Genomic DNA, 17,288 nt, shown 5'->3' with positions numbered 1-17,288 from the left:
TCAACAATCATGACAGAGAAGAAAACACTAATTATACTTTCAGCAGTGTCTCCGCCTGTCCGCTGCACCTTTTTATACTAAAGTTTAAGGACTTGATTACACAACAAATGAGTCACATCTCCCATTAGTACAGAAATGCTGTTCATGTACAGAGTCGTGGAGTTTTTGTACTAAAATATCATCATATAATGCAGCCTGACTCAACCTTTAATGCAGTGGAAATGTATTAAGTGGACCATTAAGAGTTAAATATGAGTATTCCTGACTTTTAGACTAAATACAGGGGGAAAAATGACAAGGGTAGTTCAGTTTACTGGCTAGGTAACTGCCCAACTAATGGCAACTGAAAGGTTTCCACAAAAAAAAAAAAATCATTTTGGACATCCTCATAGGTTCATGAACTCAATTCTACTCTCAATGGAACCAAATATCATTGTTATAATTAATAGCTGCAATGTTTTGTGGCAGTTTATCTCAAATTAATGCAAACATGACCACGAATTTGGCAACTCTGCAAGATCCTGAAGGGAACCAAATAGTACGCATTTACAGCCAGTGTGATCTTTAGGATTTACTACAGCGGATGTTAACTTCATTGCTTCCAGTTATAATCAGATACAGTTCACTAAAATACTCTGTCTCATGTGTCATATTGAGCTTCTCACTTTGCTCATGAATAGATTTTTTTCCTTACAGCACTGAAATCTTAAAAAATCTGTCTCACTGCCACTGACAGTAAATCATTGCTGTTGCTCATTTTTATGAAGCCAATCAAGACTCCAGTGGCTCTTAGCTGCAGGATTATTACTCCGGCGTCTTAATGCACTGAATGGGAGAGCTGTGACAGAAATGCATTCATTTCAGTTAAGTTTTTTTTTTTATTGCCACTGCACTTCATTACGCTGCAGACATATTGCTCTGCGCTGTGGGTGATGAATGACTCAGACTTTTTTTTAAACTTATGCATACATTTGTGCATAATTGAGCTGGATACATGCATTTAAACATATAGTCATGTGCTCAAAAAATAATATAGATATAAATAAATGTGTATTTTAAAGGTCACATTCTGGTGTTTTTGACTTATTGCTTCAAGCAGCAACTTAGTCACATTTTCAATAGATAACCTCAGTTTTAAGACTAAAAACAGCCACACCAGCTGCCCTATGAGACTGTAATGCTCGGGTGTTGGAGGAGTGATGGAGAGACATTTTCACTCTTTTCAGATCCTTACCAGAAACGCATTAAGGTCATGTTGAACCTTAAAAGTTGTAGTGGCAATTTTTGTACATTATACTCATCTCATCAGACTCTGCATTAGACTCAACTTTCATCACTCTAAACGCCTCCGTCTGCTGCCAGTAAAAATGATCGTCGAACATTTTCTGACCCAGACAATCGGACAATCATGGATACTTTATACAGAATTTGTCAAGGTGTTTTTTTTTCACTCTTCAGAAGTCATTTCAATTTTCGTGTAACCAACAGAGTGCAACGCCATGAATATCTTCAAGGAGAGGCTGCCGGATAGGGAACGCTGATAGTTGCCATATTGTCAACATTAATGTAAATGTACATGTGTATGCATGTTCATAGTCATGAGTTAGGGAATAGATATAAGGTCAAATTATGCATTTAAAGACCTTGAGTTGACCGAAGTGCTATCATAATTATAATAAAATGGTACAATAGTGGAGATGAGGCACTAATAAAAGAGAGCAATGAAAGACACTGATGAGGTAATATCATTATAAAATCAATTAGTTAATTATTAGGATGGATAAATGAAATAAATAAGAGCATTTCCGTACACCTGTTTTTCATTTTGAGCAAACACAGTCTGAGTGTTTACACTTGACTGAGGGACAATTGTTGGAGTTTCAATAAAAAGCAAATGTTGACGGACTCAGTGAATGAATGATGACGTACATGAACGTCACCCAAGCTTCCACTGAAGAAACAAAATCATCAGATCTGTGTGAAGCAATGAGGAGACATTATTGTTATGAATGTAATGACGTCATCTTGTTATGTAATGGTTTAATGGCACCAAGTGTAGATTTATCTCCTGATATTCTCATAGCAACAGTAACTAAGTACTAAGTTTCATTTTCTTTTACTGATTTTCTGGAAGTTCGGTTTAAATTTGAGGCTACATGTGTGGATTAAAAATCTGGCACTGCATCACTTCTTCATGGTTTACAAGATATAAACAGGAAACAATCAAGAGAATGAGATGAGGACAAAGAAGTAAAAGGGAAAGGAAAGCAATAGAGTGAGGGAGATGAGAAGTGGAAAGAAAGAGAGGACCAATAAAATACTGCTCACCGACCTCGGCCAGCAGTGGCCAATCAGACTAATTGGAAGACTGTTTCTCTTCTTGGTCTTGACAGAATGTGTGTGTGTGTGTGTGTGTGTGTGTGTGTGTGTGTGTGTGTGTGTGTATGTGTGTGTGGGTGGGTGTGTGCGTGTGCACCAAAGCCCTGACGCAGCAAATACTCCCTCCAGACTCATCCACTTTGCAAATGTAATTAAATCATTTTCAGAGGGAACACTGCAGCTCCCATTGGGCTCCATTAGGCCTATATTAGTACTGGAGCAGTCACACACACACACACACACACACACACACACACACACACACACACACACACACACACACACACACACACTAACACACAAACACGCACGCATACACAATAAATGATGGGTGTCTGGGGAGAGTCCAGCATCGAGAGATATTATATATTGAGTGAGTTGTTAGTGTAAATCACTGCGTACACTCACTTTCCTGCTGTGTACGTGTGTGTGTGTGTGTGTGTGTGTGTGTGTGTGTGTGTGTGTGTGTGTGTGTGTGTGTGTGTGTGTGTGTGTGCGTGTGTGTGTGTGTGTTTATGTGTTTTACAATACTGCAGTACAGACTGATTAACATCTTTTCCTAATGTGCAGAGGCAGATTGTTTCTGGTCTTCAGCTCTAATTGATGACTTTGGAGACTTTGAAGAAAACAAACAAAAAAAATAGATACATTTGTGTTTCAATGCAGCAGCACTCAGATGTGACTGAAGTTGATCTATTATGTGAACAGAAAATTATGTTTATATACTACTATATTGCAACCGTTAATACATTTGGAAAATGAAGGAAACATAATGCTGCCAACATTGCGTTAAGTATGGTTGAATTTAGACAAAAAACAGATCATAAAACATCTCAAATACAATTTGATCAATATCGTTACCTTCCATTTTGCCTACAATTAAATGTAAAGCAATTTCAATGCATGGTTTGTTGTGTGGAACATTTTCACCAGTGACAACATCTTCTGCTGAGTGAGATGCTGCATTTTACTGGTGTGCAACATGGTTCTTTGGTTTTTCTCATGTTTGATATGAAAGAGCAGTTAGTTAAATATCTGTGTGTGTGTGTGTGTGTGTGTGTGTATGTGTGTGTGTGTGTGTATGTGTGTGTGTGTGTGTGTGTGTGTGTGTGTGTGTGTGTGTGTGTGTGTGTGTGTGTGTTTTAGGTTCTGGGATTACAGCAGGAACCAACCTCTTCTAGACACTGTGGAGCATCACTCAGAGTTCGTCTGTGGGTTAGACTTCAGCCTGCATATCCCCAACCAGGTAAGACATTCTCACACTTGTGCTTTTAGTGTTGAGCAAACACCCTGCTTGTATCTTATTTTACTCCACTAATTCATTTAGCAGTGTCCTTATAAATTAATAATCTTTAAATTTAGCCAAACACTTCCAATTTAACCATGTGATCCTTGGAGTTGTGTTGTTGGAAGCTCTCCAAAGGTAAAGTGGTCTAAAGTAAGAGGTCACGTTACATTTCCAATGTACAAATATTTGCTCCTTTTCCGATTCGCTTCCCTTAAAGCCTTTCTGAGGGAGAAATGCAACCGTGTGTTTCCTGTTTCGGTGCAATGCCCGGCTCGTTCGGCCAATAAAAAAACAGTTGCACCGAGTCTGGAAATGGAGAAGTTGCTATTCTAGTGTGTTTAATCCACATTTTTTGGGACGTTATCACAATCGTAGCCTCACTCACACTCACATACACTGGTTATAGATGGTGATCGCTCTTCTCACTATTTATTTATTACCTTCATCACAGATGTGGCATGATGTTCTTTTTTGGAGGGGCCGAGTACAGAAAAATGTACAGAAAGGAAACGTGATAAGACTTGTAACTGAAGAGGAATTCACAAAGATTTATGGATGGGTATCTTCTTGAATATGTGATGTTGACTGGAGTGAGGATACTGGGTCTTTGTTGTTCTGAGGTTTTGTGGAGAAGAGGAAGTTAAAAATAAAGGAGAAAGTGTTGATGTAAGCTGCGTTCGGATGGATTTTAGCATATTTATAGAAATAAAAATGGAATCTGCACTTTCAAGATTGGGAGAATAACCTCAAGACTTTATTTACATCAAAATACAGCAAGAAAAAGCAGAGAGAATTGTATTTCTTTGGATTTTCCCAATGTATTTTTCAGCATCGCTTCCTCCCTGCCTTCACCCCTATGTCTTTCTATCCAGCGTGTGACCAACTGTGTCCACATCCGGTTTCTGTCTGTCTTACTGAGTTCTTAAAATGGGGGCCATCCATCAGTCTGTCTGCACATGAGCAGGCCACAGTTAACCCACACACACACTAACGCAGGGCTGTCAGAGTTTTAATGTGTTCGGGGTAAAGAAGCAGTGAACTGAAAAGGCCACTCATGTCTAATTCAGTTTAACTGCTAATTTAAACAGGCGGTGTCTTTCTCTAACTCCCCCTCCAGATGTGTAAATCCAGCAAAGAGGTGAAAATGACAAGACAGCAGAGTTCAGCTTGAAGTCAGGAGAATATATGCGTGGGAAATAGTGACAAAAACCATCCTGGGGTTAACGTCTCGATTGGGAAATGAGAGCTGAAATCAGCTGCAGTTGTTTGCACACTCAGCTGTGACGCAAACAGAAACACAGAAGAGTGAAGTGAGGTTATCACGCCTACGTCATTGCTTCATTTGAAAGTCTTGCACTCAAATTGGTTAAAAGGAAAGTTTGCCTTTGTTGCTAAACTTTACAACAGCTCCTAAAATGCCTCGAGCTGCTTATTTTTTATCTGAGCATGAACCTTAAAAGAAGAAAAGCGACTTTTCAGGTTTTAGCCCATTAACTGCAAACGGTTCATACATCACTGCTGACCATTTTTCGAAGCATACCATTAGTTGTGAGATGAATTTCCTATCTTCCAGGCAGCTGTTGGCTGGCTGTTCACTTCATTACAGTCATCCTTTAAAAAAAACTAACTTGAAGAAATGTGGAAAAGGTTTGAGAACTCGTCTTTATTAGTGCAGAAACAAGTAGTGAAGACAATGTTGACATATTGTCAGATTTTAAATTGATATGTTGAACTTGTTAGCAAACAGTTGCTTATTACCACATCCAGCAGTTATGGAGCAGCAACCTGGAATGTGAGTCCAATATTTACTCTCTTTTAGCTCAGTTTTTGCTCTCTACCAGCTCCTGAGGGAAATATCTGGCTCTTTAGCTGCTAAATCCTCCACTATGTTCACCAGCTAGTCTACAGATAACTGTGTCTGTTTATTTGGTGCTGAGCAACTAATGTGCAACTAATGTTCTTAGAGGTTTTTGTCTGAAAACAGCTGCCTGCTGTGGCCGAAAATGATGCTATGAAAGTGCTGAGAGAGAACTAAAACAGTAAAGTTGCAGCTGGACAGCGATGTAGTGAAAGTTAATAGAAGTTCCTTTCACTGGATATTTTATTGTCATTTTTAATTGACTGGTTACAAAGGGTTTTTTCGACTTAATATGGGTCAACACCTAAAAGCAGTCATTAACTAAAGCAATAATAACACTACAATAAGCTACCATTTATAACTGAAAGAAATCGAGACACAACTAAACTTGTGTACATGTTGCTTGTAAAGGAATATGACTATTGATGTTTTGATTAAAGATCCACTCCAGACGTTTTACGACATTAAAAACTTTGAATAACAATTCAAAGTAACAGGTGGCTTTATTCTTCCAGTCAGTACCAACGAAGTGATGTCATGAAAAGAGCGCCATTAAAAGCTCAAATGATGCAAAACATTGTGGAAAACATGATGGAAATATGACATTTCTGCTTGTTTCATGTATTAATTTACAGTCTCCTCATTGCTTCACACAGATCTGCTGGTTTTATCTCTTCAGTGACATTTTAACTCACATGCTTCATGTACATCATCATTTATTCACTAAGTCTGTTTACCTTTCGCTTTTATCGATACTTTTTCCCCCTCAGCCGAGCGGTTTTTCTGAATTTTTATGTGCTTACTGAAAATGCAAACCACACTTTGAAAAGGGCTTACAGGCGAGAACAAGAACAGGCTGTAAAGATAATGTAGGAACTCTAGAGGTGAGAGACAAAAAAAAAAAAGAGACCGAAAATACTAGTGCAAGAAGAGGAGAGGAGTCTGATATAACACAGTGGGACAGATAACGTAGCGTCGGCGTGTTTCCAGCAGATTAATCTGATGTCAGGATTACTAGCCAAGCAGCCATGTTTATGGAAATGATATTCAAGTTCACTCTGAGTTCTTCCAACAAAATGCTAATGCAGCACAACATTTCCCCTCAAATCTCTTTCTTTGGGCAACTTGACGCTCAGCACACCTGCTTTACAATAACAACACCGATGTTATACAGCTAAATATTCAACTGTAAATCAGCCTGAAAAATATTATCTCAGGTAAAAGGTTTTCATGTCAGTGAGCGGGTGAAAAATGTCTCTTACAAATCTGTTTACAAGCTACACAAAGCATGCAGAAGCTTTTACAGTGACAATGTGTCTTCATGAGGATATAAACAGACGCTCCTGGTCAATGGTATCCACGGAGAACAAAGAGCTGACTCAGCCAATCACAGTGATGAGGAGCCAGTACATCCCAGCTGTCATTGTCACACACACAAACACGCACACACACACATAGTCACAACATGAGCTACACTGTGACTCTACGCTCATAAAAGGACCAGATGTGTTCATTAATATTTTAAACTTATATTCATGTGTTTGCTTTAATGTTGATTACTGATGACTGTCAAACAACAAGGTGTACAACAACAGCGACAGAAATCATTAAATAGGTACATAATTTCATTTTAATAAGAGATATGTTCCCTAAGTTCCCGCTTGTACTGCATAAACAGAATTGTACATTTGCACATGCATTATTTGCATTTGCATATTTATAATATTTTAAATGCAGCTGTATTTGTAATATTATATGTCAATGATATTATATTCTGTATGCAGTTCAACAATGGCAAACTACTTTTTCCCTTTAAATAAATAAATACATACATATAAATATATAGTTGTATTTTATTTATCTTAGTGGTAACATATAACAACCAGGCTAAAAAATAGAATAGATAAGGTGGATGTGAATCACCTGATACTGTAGATTTATTTGTTTTTTAAGTCTTACTCTCCACTCCAAAATACTCCCAAAAGACACATTTTATATGGAGAAATACACTCAATTTCGTTGTTGCATTTCTTTATACCCAAAATTCTCCAGACCCCAAATTTCATGCAAACTGTGTTGAATTTTAAAACACCAAGTGACTCATACTAATGATCAAATGGAACCACTAGCCACTGTTAAATTTAGATTAAAGAGCACAGTCTGAACCTGTTCTGTGTGAAAAGTGCCTTAAGATAACTTTAGTGGTGATTTGGTGCTACTGTACATAAATAAAATTGAATTGTTAAAACTAGCAACAAAACATGTAGTAATAGTTTGTGTGCAACCATTTCATGTTAAAAATCACATATTCCATGTGTGTAAGCATATTATATATTTTAATATTATATTTTATTATTCAAGTATCACTGTGAATTTCCTGTGAATTAATCATGTTATCAGAGTTTATTACATTAAATATAAATAGCTGTGGAAAAAATCAACCAGGAAGAAAGAGACAAACAGAAAAGATGGAAAGGCCGAGCGAGAGAAACAGTGAAATAGAGTGGAGATCTGGTCCGTGACGTCAGTGTAAGTGTCGTTAAAAACTGTCAGAGCTGAGTGTGTATTCCTGTAATGACATGTCTGATAACACAGCTAACAATACAGCTCATTACTGCTGCTGCCACACACACACACACACACACACACACACACACACACACACACACACACACACACACACATTCTCAAACAGCAGCAACACAGACAATACAGCTCATTACTGCATGCACAAAACACAAACACGCATGCAGCTCACACGGCCTGTCAAAAGATTTAAAAAGGGAAACTCAGAGTGGCCAGGACAAGCCTTTCCCCTGTGATTGGTTGCCGTGGGAAACTGACTGTTTACTGTGACGTTACGGGATCAACCTATCTCGTCATTGTGTGTGTCCTGGAAAAGTCCTTGCTCTGATTTTCCAGCGAGCTATTTCTGCTCACAAGGGAAAACGCTTGATGAAAGTTCACGTTCAGAAAATGATGTCATGCAGTCAAAATGTAAAAGTAGAGGCAGAGAGGTTGAAGGACAGGTTCACCATTTTTCAAGTCCGTCTTAAAGCAAAAGTCAGGGGCCCAAATTAATATTAAAACAGGTTTTTTTCTTGCTGTAATCATTCCTCCTGTTCATACTGGCCATTAGAAGATCCTTTCATGGTACACCTACAATGTAAGTGATGGAGGACAAAATCCACAGTTTTCAAAAATGTATTTAAAAGTTGATCTGAAGCTAATATGAAGCTTCAGACGTCCAAAATCAGAGGCAAATTAAGTAGATATGTTTCAACATTACAGCGTTTTTAGTGCCAAAGTCCCTCTTTTTGTTACTATACGTCCACCACAGCTCAACAGGGAACCACTAAGAGGGAAATTGAAGCTATAAAGAAGTAAAGTAAATGTGTCAGATATCCACTTCAGATGACTAACTCAGACTGCTGAAGCCTCATAAAAGCTTCAAATCTACTTTTAAATGGGGTTTTGTACACAATGATTGTGGATTTTGTCCCCAATCACTTCCATTGAAAGCACATTTGAAGGAGATCTTTTACTAATCAGTATGACCAGGAGGAATGATTACAGCGAGGAAAACCTCTGACTATTGTTTTAAGACATACTTAAAACATTATAGAACCTATACCTATGTGAAGTTAATTGTGCAGCAAAAGCAATCCCATTGGTTTTGTACTGCAGATGTAAATCGTTAAAAAAACACCTCACAAATATATAATATACCAGAACGGTTGTGTGTGGGATTGAGGCAAAATAAACTACAGTGTGTGTGTTAATTGTGATGAAATGTCACCCAGAGGAGCGGTGTAGCTCATTAATATGTTATTAATAGTGTTAAAATCAATCACAATACTTGTTAATAGATCAGTTAACTGTTGGTTTTGGTGTTTTTATGGCATTTTTTGATGATAAGAAAAATATAGAATGTCACCGGTTGTATCTGCTGCTAGAAGAGCAGCTTCAGCACCATAGACAGCTCCAGTTCTCCTGACATTGAGGAAATTACAGTATAATCAAATGTAATTTTCTCAACAGTTTTTGTCTGAGGTTAAACTGTCCTGAATAAGATATTCTGGCACTGCACAGAAGCTCTGGACTAAAATTTAAAGTGTTGTACCAGGTGGTTTTACAAGCTCATAGACTATAAAGTTAGATTTTAAATTGAACTACGATGTTCTGCTCTGCTCTGTTAAAGTAAAGCTTACACATGAACCAGTGTATCTCGTTGTTAAAGTCCCCACTCCCCTTCAAACATGTGTTTTTCTTCACTCCTTCCCCGGTGTGGTCTCCAGTCTTATCCAGGTTTAGCCACATGTGTCTGATGGATCACCCTCTTTAATGTTTTGCAGACCAAACCACACACACACACACACTTACACACAAGAAGGATATTTGCTTTGTGTGTGTATGTGTGTGTGTGAGGAAGAGATAGAATGAGGCGATAGATCATACAGAAATGTAGGATGACAGCCTTTCTCAGGTCTGTAGGTTGGTTATTTAAGATGAAATCCTTCTTGTAAATGCCACTGTTAAAATCATACTGCTACTGTGTTGGTGCAGTACTAGTGCAATGGTAGTACAGTATATTGTGGTATTTCTCTGTGCTAATACAGTACCATAAAGTATCAACACAAAAAAGTACAGTAACATTAACAGCTCCAATTACAAACCTGTCCAAACCATCGCTCCGACCCCCCACTTAACCCTTTGAGCTCCTAATCCTTAGTCAAAGAACTGTGCTGACGGTAATGACAATACTAGCAAAAACATACAACACTTAAAAAAAATAACAATAATGAATGAAGTGCCTGCTGTAAAAAAAGAAAAAAAAGGTAATTGCAGTGCATAAGAAGCTTTTGGGAGAAGAAACACTTTTCCCATATTGAACTATGGATGATTTTCAGTCTGATATGTGAAGTAATCAGTCATCTGCATACAGGGACACTTTATGACCCCTTCCCTCATGACAAGGGTTTGATATCTATGTGTAAGAGGAGGTGGGATAACAGACAACCTTGGTATGTCCCCCTGCATTAAAGAAGAGCATGGACCTGATAGTATTAGTACACATACATGCTCATGTTGTTTCTGCAGCTAACCTGAGCAGCTGATGTGTCCCGGAGCTGTCACTCAAAACACAGTTTCCATGACAACTCAACACTTTACTGTACTGTTTGACCGTTGTGTGCCTAAGCTACGAGCTTATTAGTGTTTTAATTGTTTCCTCATTAATCTTTCTCTTATTATTTGAAATTAAAAAAGCCTTTTAAAGGAGGCATTGAACATTCCTCAGACTTTGAACTGCCTGTCCTGCTTTTATATTCCTTTTAGTCTTTAGTGCTCCTCCTCCCCTCCTCGTTACACATCGCGTCATTTCTCTCGCTCTCTCTTGCTCTCTCTCTCTTTGTGCTTTGCTGCAGTCTTGGCTGGTGTGTGTGCCTTTTCCATTACAGATGGCTGTAAAAGTTAATTAAAGAAAGGCATTCTTCTTCTCAATGGCTGACTCACTGCTTCACTTACTTTGCTTACTCATACCCTGAAAGGCCTTTTTCGGCTTGTTGACTCCCATCAGGAGCACTAACGGAGCAGAAGGGAAGCCCAGAATCAGGAGAGAGGGGGGGTGATGATGCTGCAAAACAAACCCAATTCAAGAAATATTTTAACATCTAACTACATGGACTGGCGCATGACTTACTCAAAGCTTTGGGGCTTTCTACATGGTTGAGATGGCTTTTTGTATCGTTTACCGCTGGAGTGTCACCTTTTTCCTGAATTTATTTATCTGGAAACAAACTCCTGTTTCCTTAAGAACAAACAAATATGGTGATAAAGACATATTGGGTGCTAATTTGTAGTATACAAGCATAATATGCAGGAAAAAGCTTTGAGGAAGTTGCAGGTTGTTCAGCAGCTTCAGTCTTGTTCATTTTAGCTCACAGTAAGATTTTAGGATTTCTCCCAGTTTGGATTCAAACAATTGGATAATGTATTTATAATCCAACTTCCCCGACCAGCAGGCTGCAGCTGACCGTACTGTTTCACTGTGTGACAACATGAATCAAAAGGTGTCTTTATATTCCTGATGGAGAAAATGAAGTGGAACCATTGTTTAACTTTGAGAGCTGCGAGCAGAGTTCAGAGTCATCAGTCGGTTTGTGTTGTGCAGCCAGAGGAGACGACACAGACGACAGTGTGTCTTTCAGATGATAGCCACGTCCGCACAGAGGCATGTCATTCAGCTGATAGCCACCTCCAGCCAAATTACAAAGAGAGGGAGGAGGAGACACAGCTGCAGTGTCTCCTCCACTGCTTTGTCTGATATGTACCTGCCAATGAAACCTCTACTTAAAATGTACCTTTTATCAGTTAGCTCATCTTGGTTTTACTTGGTTTATTGTTAATTTTACTGGAATTTCTCCAACTGAAAGATATTTTTTTTAAACTTAGTTGTGAACATTTGTTTTGTTTTCTATTTACCTTCATAATGCCAGAATGAACTCAATCAGAGTCAGTCACAAATCTGAAAAGGAGAGTGTTTGATTTTATACTCATGCAAAAAAAAGGGAAAAGTGATAATTACATTAATTTGATATAGCATTCAGCCCTAAACAAACCTGCATCAGTTGCAAAAAACAAAATGACATGACTATTTATTTAATTAATGATACGTTTGTAGTATTGTTCTTTACCAATATTTGCAACTACTGCTGTTAAAAAACAACTTAATAAGTCATTAAATAGAAAATAAATGGCCAATAAGTTTGATAATCCACTCATCATTTAAGGCATTCTTAAATAAAATATAAAAGAAGTAAATATCATACATTCTTTTGACAGCAGCAGGTGAAGAACAGGTTTGCTTTTGGAAGGGAAAAAAATCAGACGGTTAAAAGACAGACTTTAGTTTCAAGAGTGGGCACCAGCTGCCAGTCAACTATCTCACTAAATGCCTCTCTCCTGTACTCGATAATGGAAGCAATTTAGCTGAAACACTCCGATGTACATGTGCGTCAGAAGGAGACAGAGAGCTGAACGTCTCGTCTCTCTGCTGTTTGTCCTTCCTGAGTGTCCACACTTCACCTGCAGCACAGAGATGGAGAATAGATGAGTTCAGGCTATTTCAGCTGAAAGCTTGAGTGTTACTGCACATAGAAAACAAGATGGCACTCTGGTCTTTGTGTGTGTTTTCACGCAGCTCTCTCCTCTACAGTCACATATTGTTCTAATGCAGTAGAGAACATTTTGTTGTTGTAAAACATCTGGATTCTGCTGTGGTTTTATGCCTGTGTGTGTCCACTAGGAAGCAAGTAATCACTTTTTTCAATGGATTAATACTTATTAATTGATGAAATAACTGATTAATTGATTAATTAAAATAATGAAAAACATTCCGTCCATATGTATAAATCTCAAAGAGCCTCAAATGATTATTACACATAGTTTTTGATTATATGTCAAATTAATCAAGTAATCATTAACACTATGAAATATTAAAAAATACTAGAAAAGTGTCCAGAGTTCAAGGTGACGTCTTCATGCTTGTTTTTTTCAATCAACTGTCAAAACCCAAATAGTCAATTTTTCTATCATAGAATATACTTTTAAGATATAACACATACCTGACCGTCCAACGACAAAGAGCAGAATCATCCCAAGACTGACACAAGTATAAAAGTAACAGAAGAAGAGTATCAACGAAATGATGAACCCAAAAAGTTAAGTTGAGGTAAGCTAAACATGTAATTTGGGTTTTCTTTGGGAGCATGACATTGACGTCAATCTTTCCCTAGGTTAAAATAGCATTCAGCAATTAATGCTAGTTGGTTTTAGCTAGCAAACTCTTTAGCCCTTAATCTTAATGTATTTAAACAGCAGGTATAGGAGTTTACCTGTAGTTTAAGTCTAGCTAGTTTACAAGGCAACCAGGTTAGTTGAAGTTTAACCAAAGTTACCTGCAGACATCACCTTAACGTCTGCCACCAGCTCAGTGAATAAAAAAGCAGCAGTAGCTTAAATTTTGGCTGTTACCTTTAAATCTGTCTGTTGTGCTCAACACTTTGGCAGCAGATTGCCAGCCTGTGCTCAATCTGTTTATTTATTAAGTTCTTTGGCTGATTAAGTCCTTTGGCACATCATTTCTTATTTAAGCCAGGTTCAATTTTTAAAAACAAGGATTACAGAAAGACTTTTGTATTTTAAAGGGAACTGTTTTTTAAATCATGAACTATAGTGTGAGCTTTATAAAAGTCATATATAAAAGGCCTATTTTATACTCTGTGATACAGTTATCTGCTTTCAAACACTCAGTACAATAACCACAGTACCTGCATTATAAAAGGCAGCTTTTTGGGGTTTTGATCTTTGTTGAGTTATACACTTCACCTCTGCTTGTCCACTTACTGCCACCAGCCCCCGCATCTCACACGCTCCAGAAAGCCTGCACAGGTGCCTCCTTCTTCTTCACCTTCAACACCTCCCTCCCCTTCAACTTCCTCATCTGATTTCATCTCCTCAGCATCCTCAGAAGAAGAGGAGAAGAAGGAAAAAAGCAGACCAAAAAGTCAAAGAAACTCACAGATACACACAGCTGTTCAAGAAGTGAGCAAAGGCATTGGTCCTCTTTAGAATCAGATGATTTCTTACCCTAAAGTTGCCCATAAACTGTTGTCTATGGTTCATATTTGTATGAAATGGGCTTAGGTAATAATAACCAGAGAGGGCCGAAGAGTTGCTACGCTATGTCCATGTTTCACACTGATTGTTATATGTTAGCGTTAACTCTAAAAAATCTGTGAATCAGATCTCTGCAGCCCTGCGTAATAGCCACCTCACTCTCCTCAGGTTATGTTAGATATATTTAGCCTCTGAAGCAAATAAGAGAAGAATCTATTTACCGTGCTGGTTCACTGTGCATGCTCCACCAGGCTGGTGTTTGTTAGATATAGCCTTTAAGGCAGGTAAGAAAGGACGGTACTTACTGTGCTGGTTCACTGTGCATCCTCATTCCAAGCTAGTAATGGCAGATATTCGTAGCCTCCAAGGCAGATAGAAAAGGAGCTAAATCTAATATAACCAGCCTGGAAGAAGGATGCACAGTGAACCAGCACCTTAAGTAAAATACTTTTGTGCCAAATCAACAATGCACTCCTGAAAATAGATACTTGCAAAGATTTTTTGGGTTGTTTTTTGTAAATGTTTTGTTCGGTGACCACAACAGATGGAGTCGTCCGCCACTAGGATGCCCTGAGGAGATTCATCAAGTTTGGATCCACGGAAAAAAGTCCTTTGCCAAGATAATCAGTGACTGCGACAGTTACAAGAACAGCTGTAACTGCTGAGCTTGCGATCACATTTCTGGTCACCTTCATGGAGCTGCTCCCCAGAGATGAAGATAACGAGATTTCCCGGTGTGCAGAGCACTGCAGGAGGGCTGAAACAAAGGAGATGGTTGAAACGATCATAGCGAAAAAGAAAAGTGGAAAAAAACTCCTCCTAATGATGTTCTGAGAATATGTCTGAACGTTTGTGGAAGTAGTCAACACGTTTTACCTTCTCCAGAAAAATGAAATTGTTTTGTATTGTGCAAATAAAAAAACATCTCTTGACTTGTCTATTGCTTTTGTTAAGGTTTATAACAGTATAATAACATTTAATGATATCTTAATGAAAAGTATAAATTGTACCACTGTGGTTGAGGTCAATGAAAATATTCATGACACAATTACAATGGTTTCATGACAGCCGATGTCAAAACCAACCACGTTATTTTCCATTACTATGAATGGCTTTTTTTTTTTACTATAATCTAGTAGGTAACTCACTTTCCAAAAACATATCAAACTGGCTCCATATTTCCTTTCCTTGAAAACCCATGCTGTCCTTTATCTATGCTGCTGTTGGTAAGGTGCTTTTGAACAAATCACTTACTCTCTTAACACCTCAGCACCTCCTCATCTCTAACAGTACTTGTTCTTTGTTTGTTGTCGTCCGCAGGTGGTCGACTGTTCCTGGGACGAGATGGTGAAGATCTACACACCTGCCTGTTTATCAGCTGGATCATAACACACAGACACACACACAGAGTAACTACCATAGTCTTTTGGACCTTGATTGATTTCCATTTATTGTCCTGGAGACTTATTTTACCCCAGTGAGTTTTTTCCTGTCCTGTCAGGCCTTTCTTTTGTGAATAAAGATATTTTAACTCCCCCAAGTTGTTACAGAGGTTTACAGATTTTAAAGCTAGGACAATAAGAGCGCACTCACACTAGGGCCAGTTGTTCCGTACCGTGCTGAAGCATGAATGTCCCCCGCTGGCCCGCACTCACATTACCTCCAACCCAAGTGTACTCAAGCACGGTTGCCTCCGACACATACGTTATGCAAAAACATTTAGACAGTTTACTCTCATAAAACATGCACAAGTGTGTGTTCGCGTGCTGTACGCAGGTAAAACACAACACAGCCAATCAATTAACACAACGCACTATGATTAAAAAGTGCAAGCTTGTTCTTCTGAGTCATGCCTGTGTAGTATGCAGAGGTGGCTAAAGTACTACAGATACTTGTGTAAAAAAGACTCAGACGTACTGATTCAACTCTTTACTCCAGTAAAAGTAAGAAAGTAGCCAAATAATCCGGACTTTAGGGGGCAAACATGCTTGGGCATGGTACGATTGCCTAGTGTGAGTGCACCCTAAGAGAGTTTGGTTATCAGAGTCAGTATAAAAAATGGTGGCTCGGTGCATCTAAACATAAAATAAAGTCCCAACAAAGTCCAAACGAAGTCCCCACAAAGTGAATATGTGAGCAGATATTCGTCCTCATAATCTAATAAAATACAAAAATGCAAGAACACACAGTGCCATCATTATAGGCAGCAATGTGAAACACATACGTTTTAAAAAAAAAAAATACCCTATATAAATACTGCTTGTTTGTGTTTTATTATGACCCTGATGAAGGCCAAAAGCAGAAACGCATTAGACTTTTTTCCGTCCTCCATGCACCTTGGAAGTAGATGAAGTTGTGCTAGAAACCTCCTCCTCTGTTTCTAAAACATTTCCTATTGTGACTTTTAATTCTGATGAATAACACAAGGGAATAAAAAATAGCTGAAATGTAAATACTGACAAGCAAGTGCCCTAATTAAGTAGTACATTTCAACGTTGTGCTGTGATTATGATACAGCAGTGTTGCAGCTGTACAGTGAATCAGTAAAGTCTCATCTCATCAGTTAGTTTTAATAAAGCAGAAAATGAGATTTGTAAACATCCATAATGTATTTAGCTATTATTGATTATGTTGAACTACTGTGAGTGTATCAGGTAAATCAGGATGTTTAACAATGAGTGTGTGATCCAAGATATCCATGTGCTTCTATTTCAGCTCAGTGATATTCAGCTAGAGTACAAATGTCAGCTGTGACCAATGTAATGGCTTAAATGTCACCAGTGTGGTTCATGGTGAAGATGATGATCTGTATGCAGTGCCTTCAACAAAGCAGCAAATGAAGTGATTTAAAAATAAATATTTTCAGTTAAGTATGTAATTTAATTTCCTTAATCAATAACTGTATATTGTATATTTCTTTTTCTCAACAAATTCCATTAAAATTTGCTTATTTTCTAAAGCCCCTACTCTGTGACTCTAAGCTCCGAGCCTACTGGTTCCTACTAAAGACATACATTTTAAAAATAGAAAACAAATAAACATTTTCATTTTTTAAAAAGGCTCAGTAATTTATTATTTAACAAC

General features: G+C 38.1%; 1 protein-coding gene across 2 annotated transcripts in view; it reads left to right on the top strand.

The window, feature by feature from the left end:
- pex7 (peroxisomal biogenesis factor 7) overlaps positions 1–17,288 on the top strand; it is a 49,796-nt gene extending 32,508 nt beyond the window's left edge. For both annotated transcript variants that reach the window (XM_062436658.1, XM_062436659.1), the window contains exons 10-11: positions 3,526–3,625; positions 15,525–17,288. In XM_062436658.1, coding sequence (XP_062292642.1) covers positions 3,526–3,625; positions 15,525–15,593 — 169 coding nt within the window. In that variant the 3' untranslated portion in view covers positions 15,594–17,288. The remainder of the gene's footprint in view (positions 1–3,525; positions 3,626–15,524) is intronic.

Source organism: Scomber scombrus, chromosome 17 (assembly GCF_963691925.1).
Source record: "Scomber scombrus chromosome 17, fScoSco1.1, whole genome shotgun sequence".
In the NCBI taxonomy this organism is placed as follows: domain Eukaryota; kingdom Metazoa; phylum Chordata; class Actinopteri; order Scombriformes; family Scombridae; genus Scomber; species Scomber scombrus.
The sequence above is the reverse complement of the archived record's forward strand: the minus strand, read 5'-3'. Positions and strand labels throughout refer to the sequence as shown.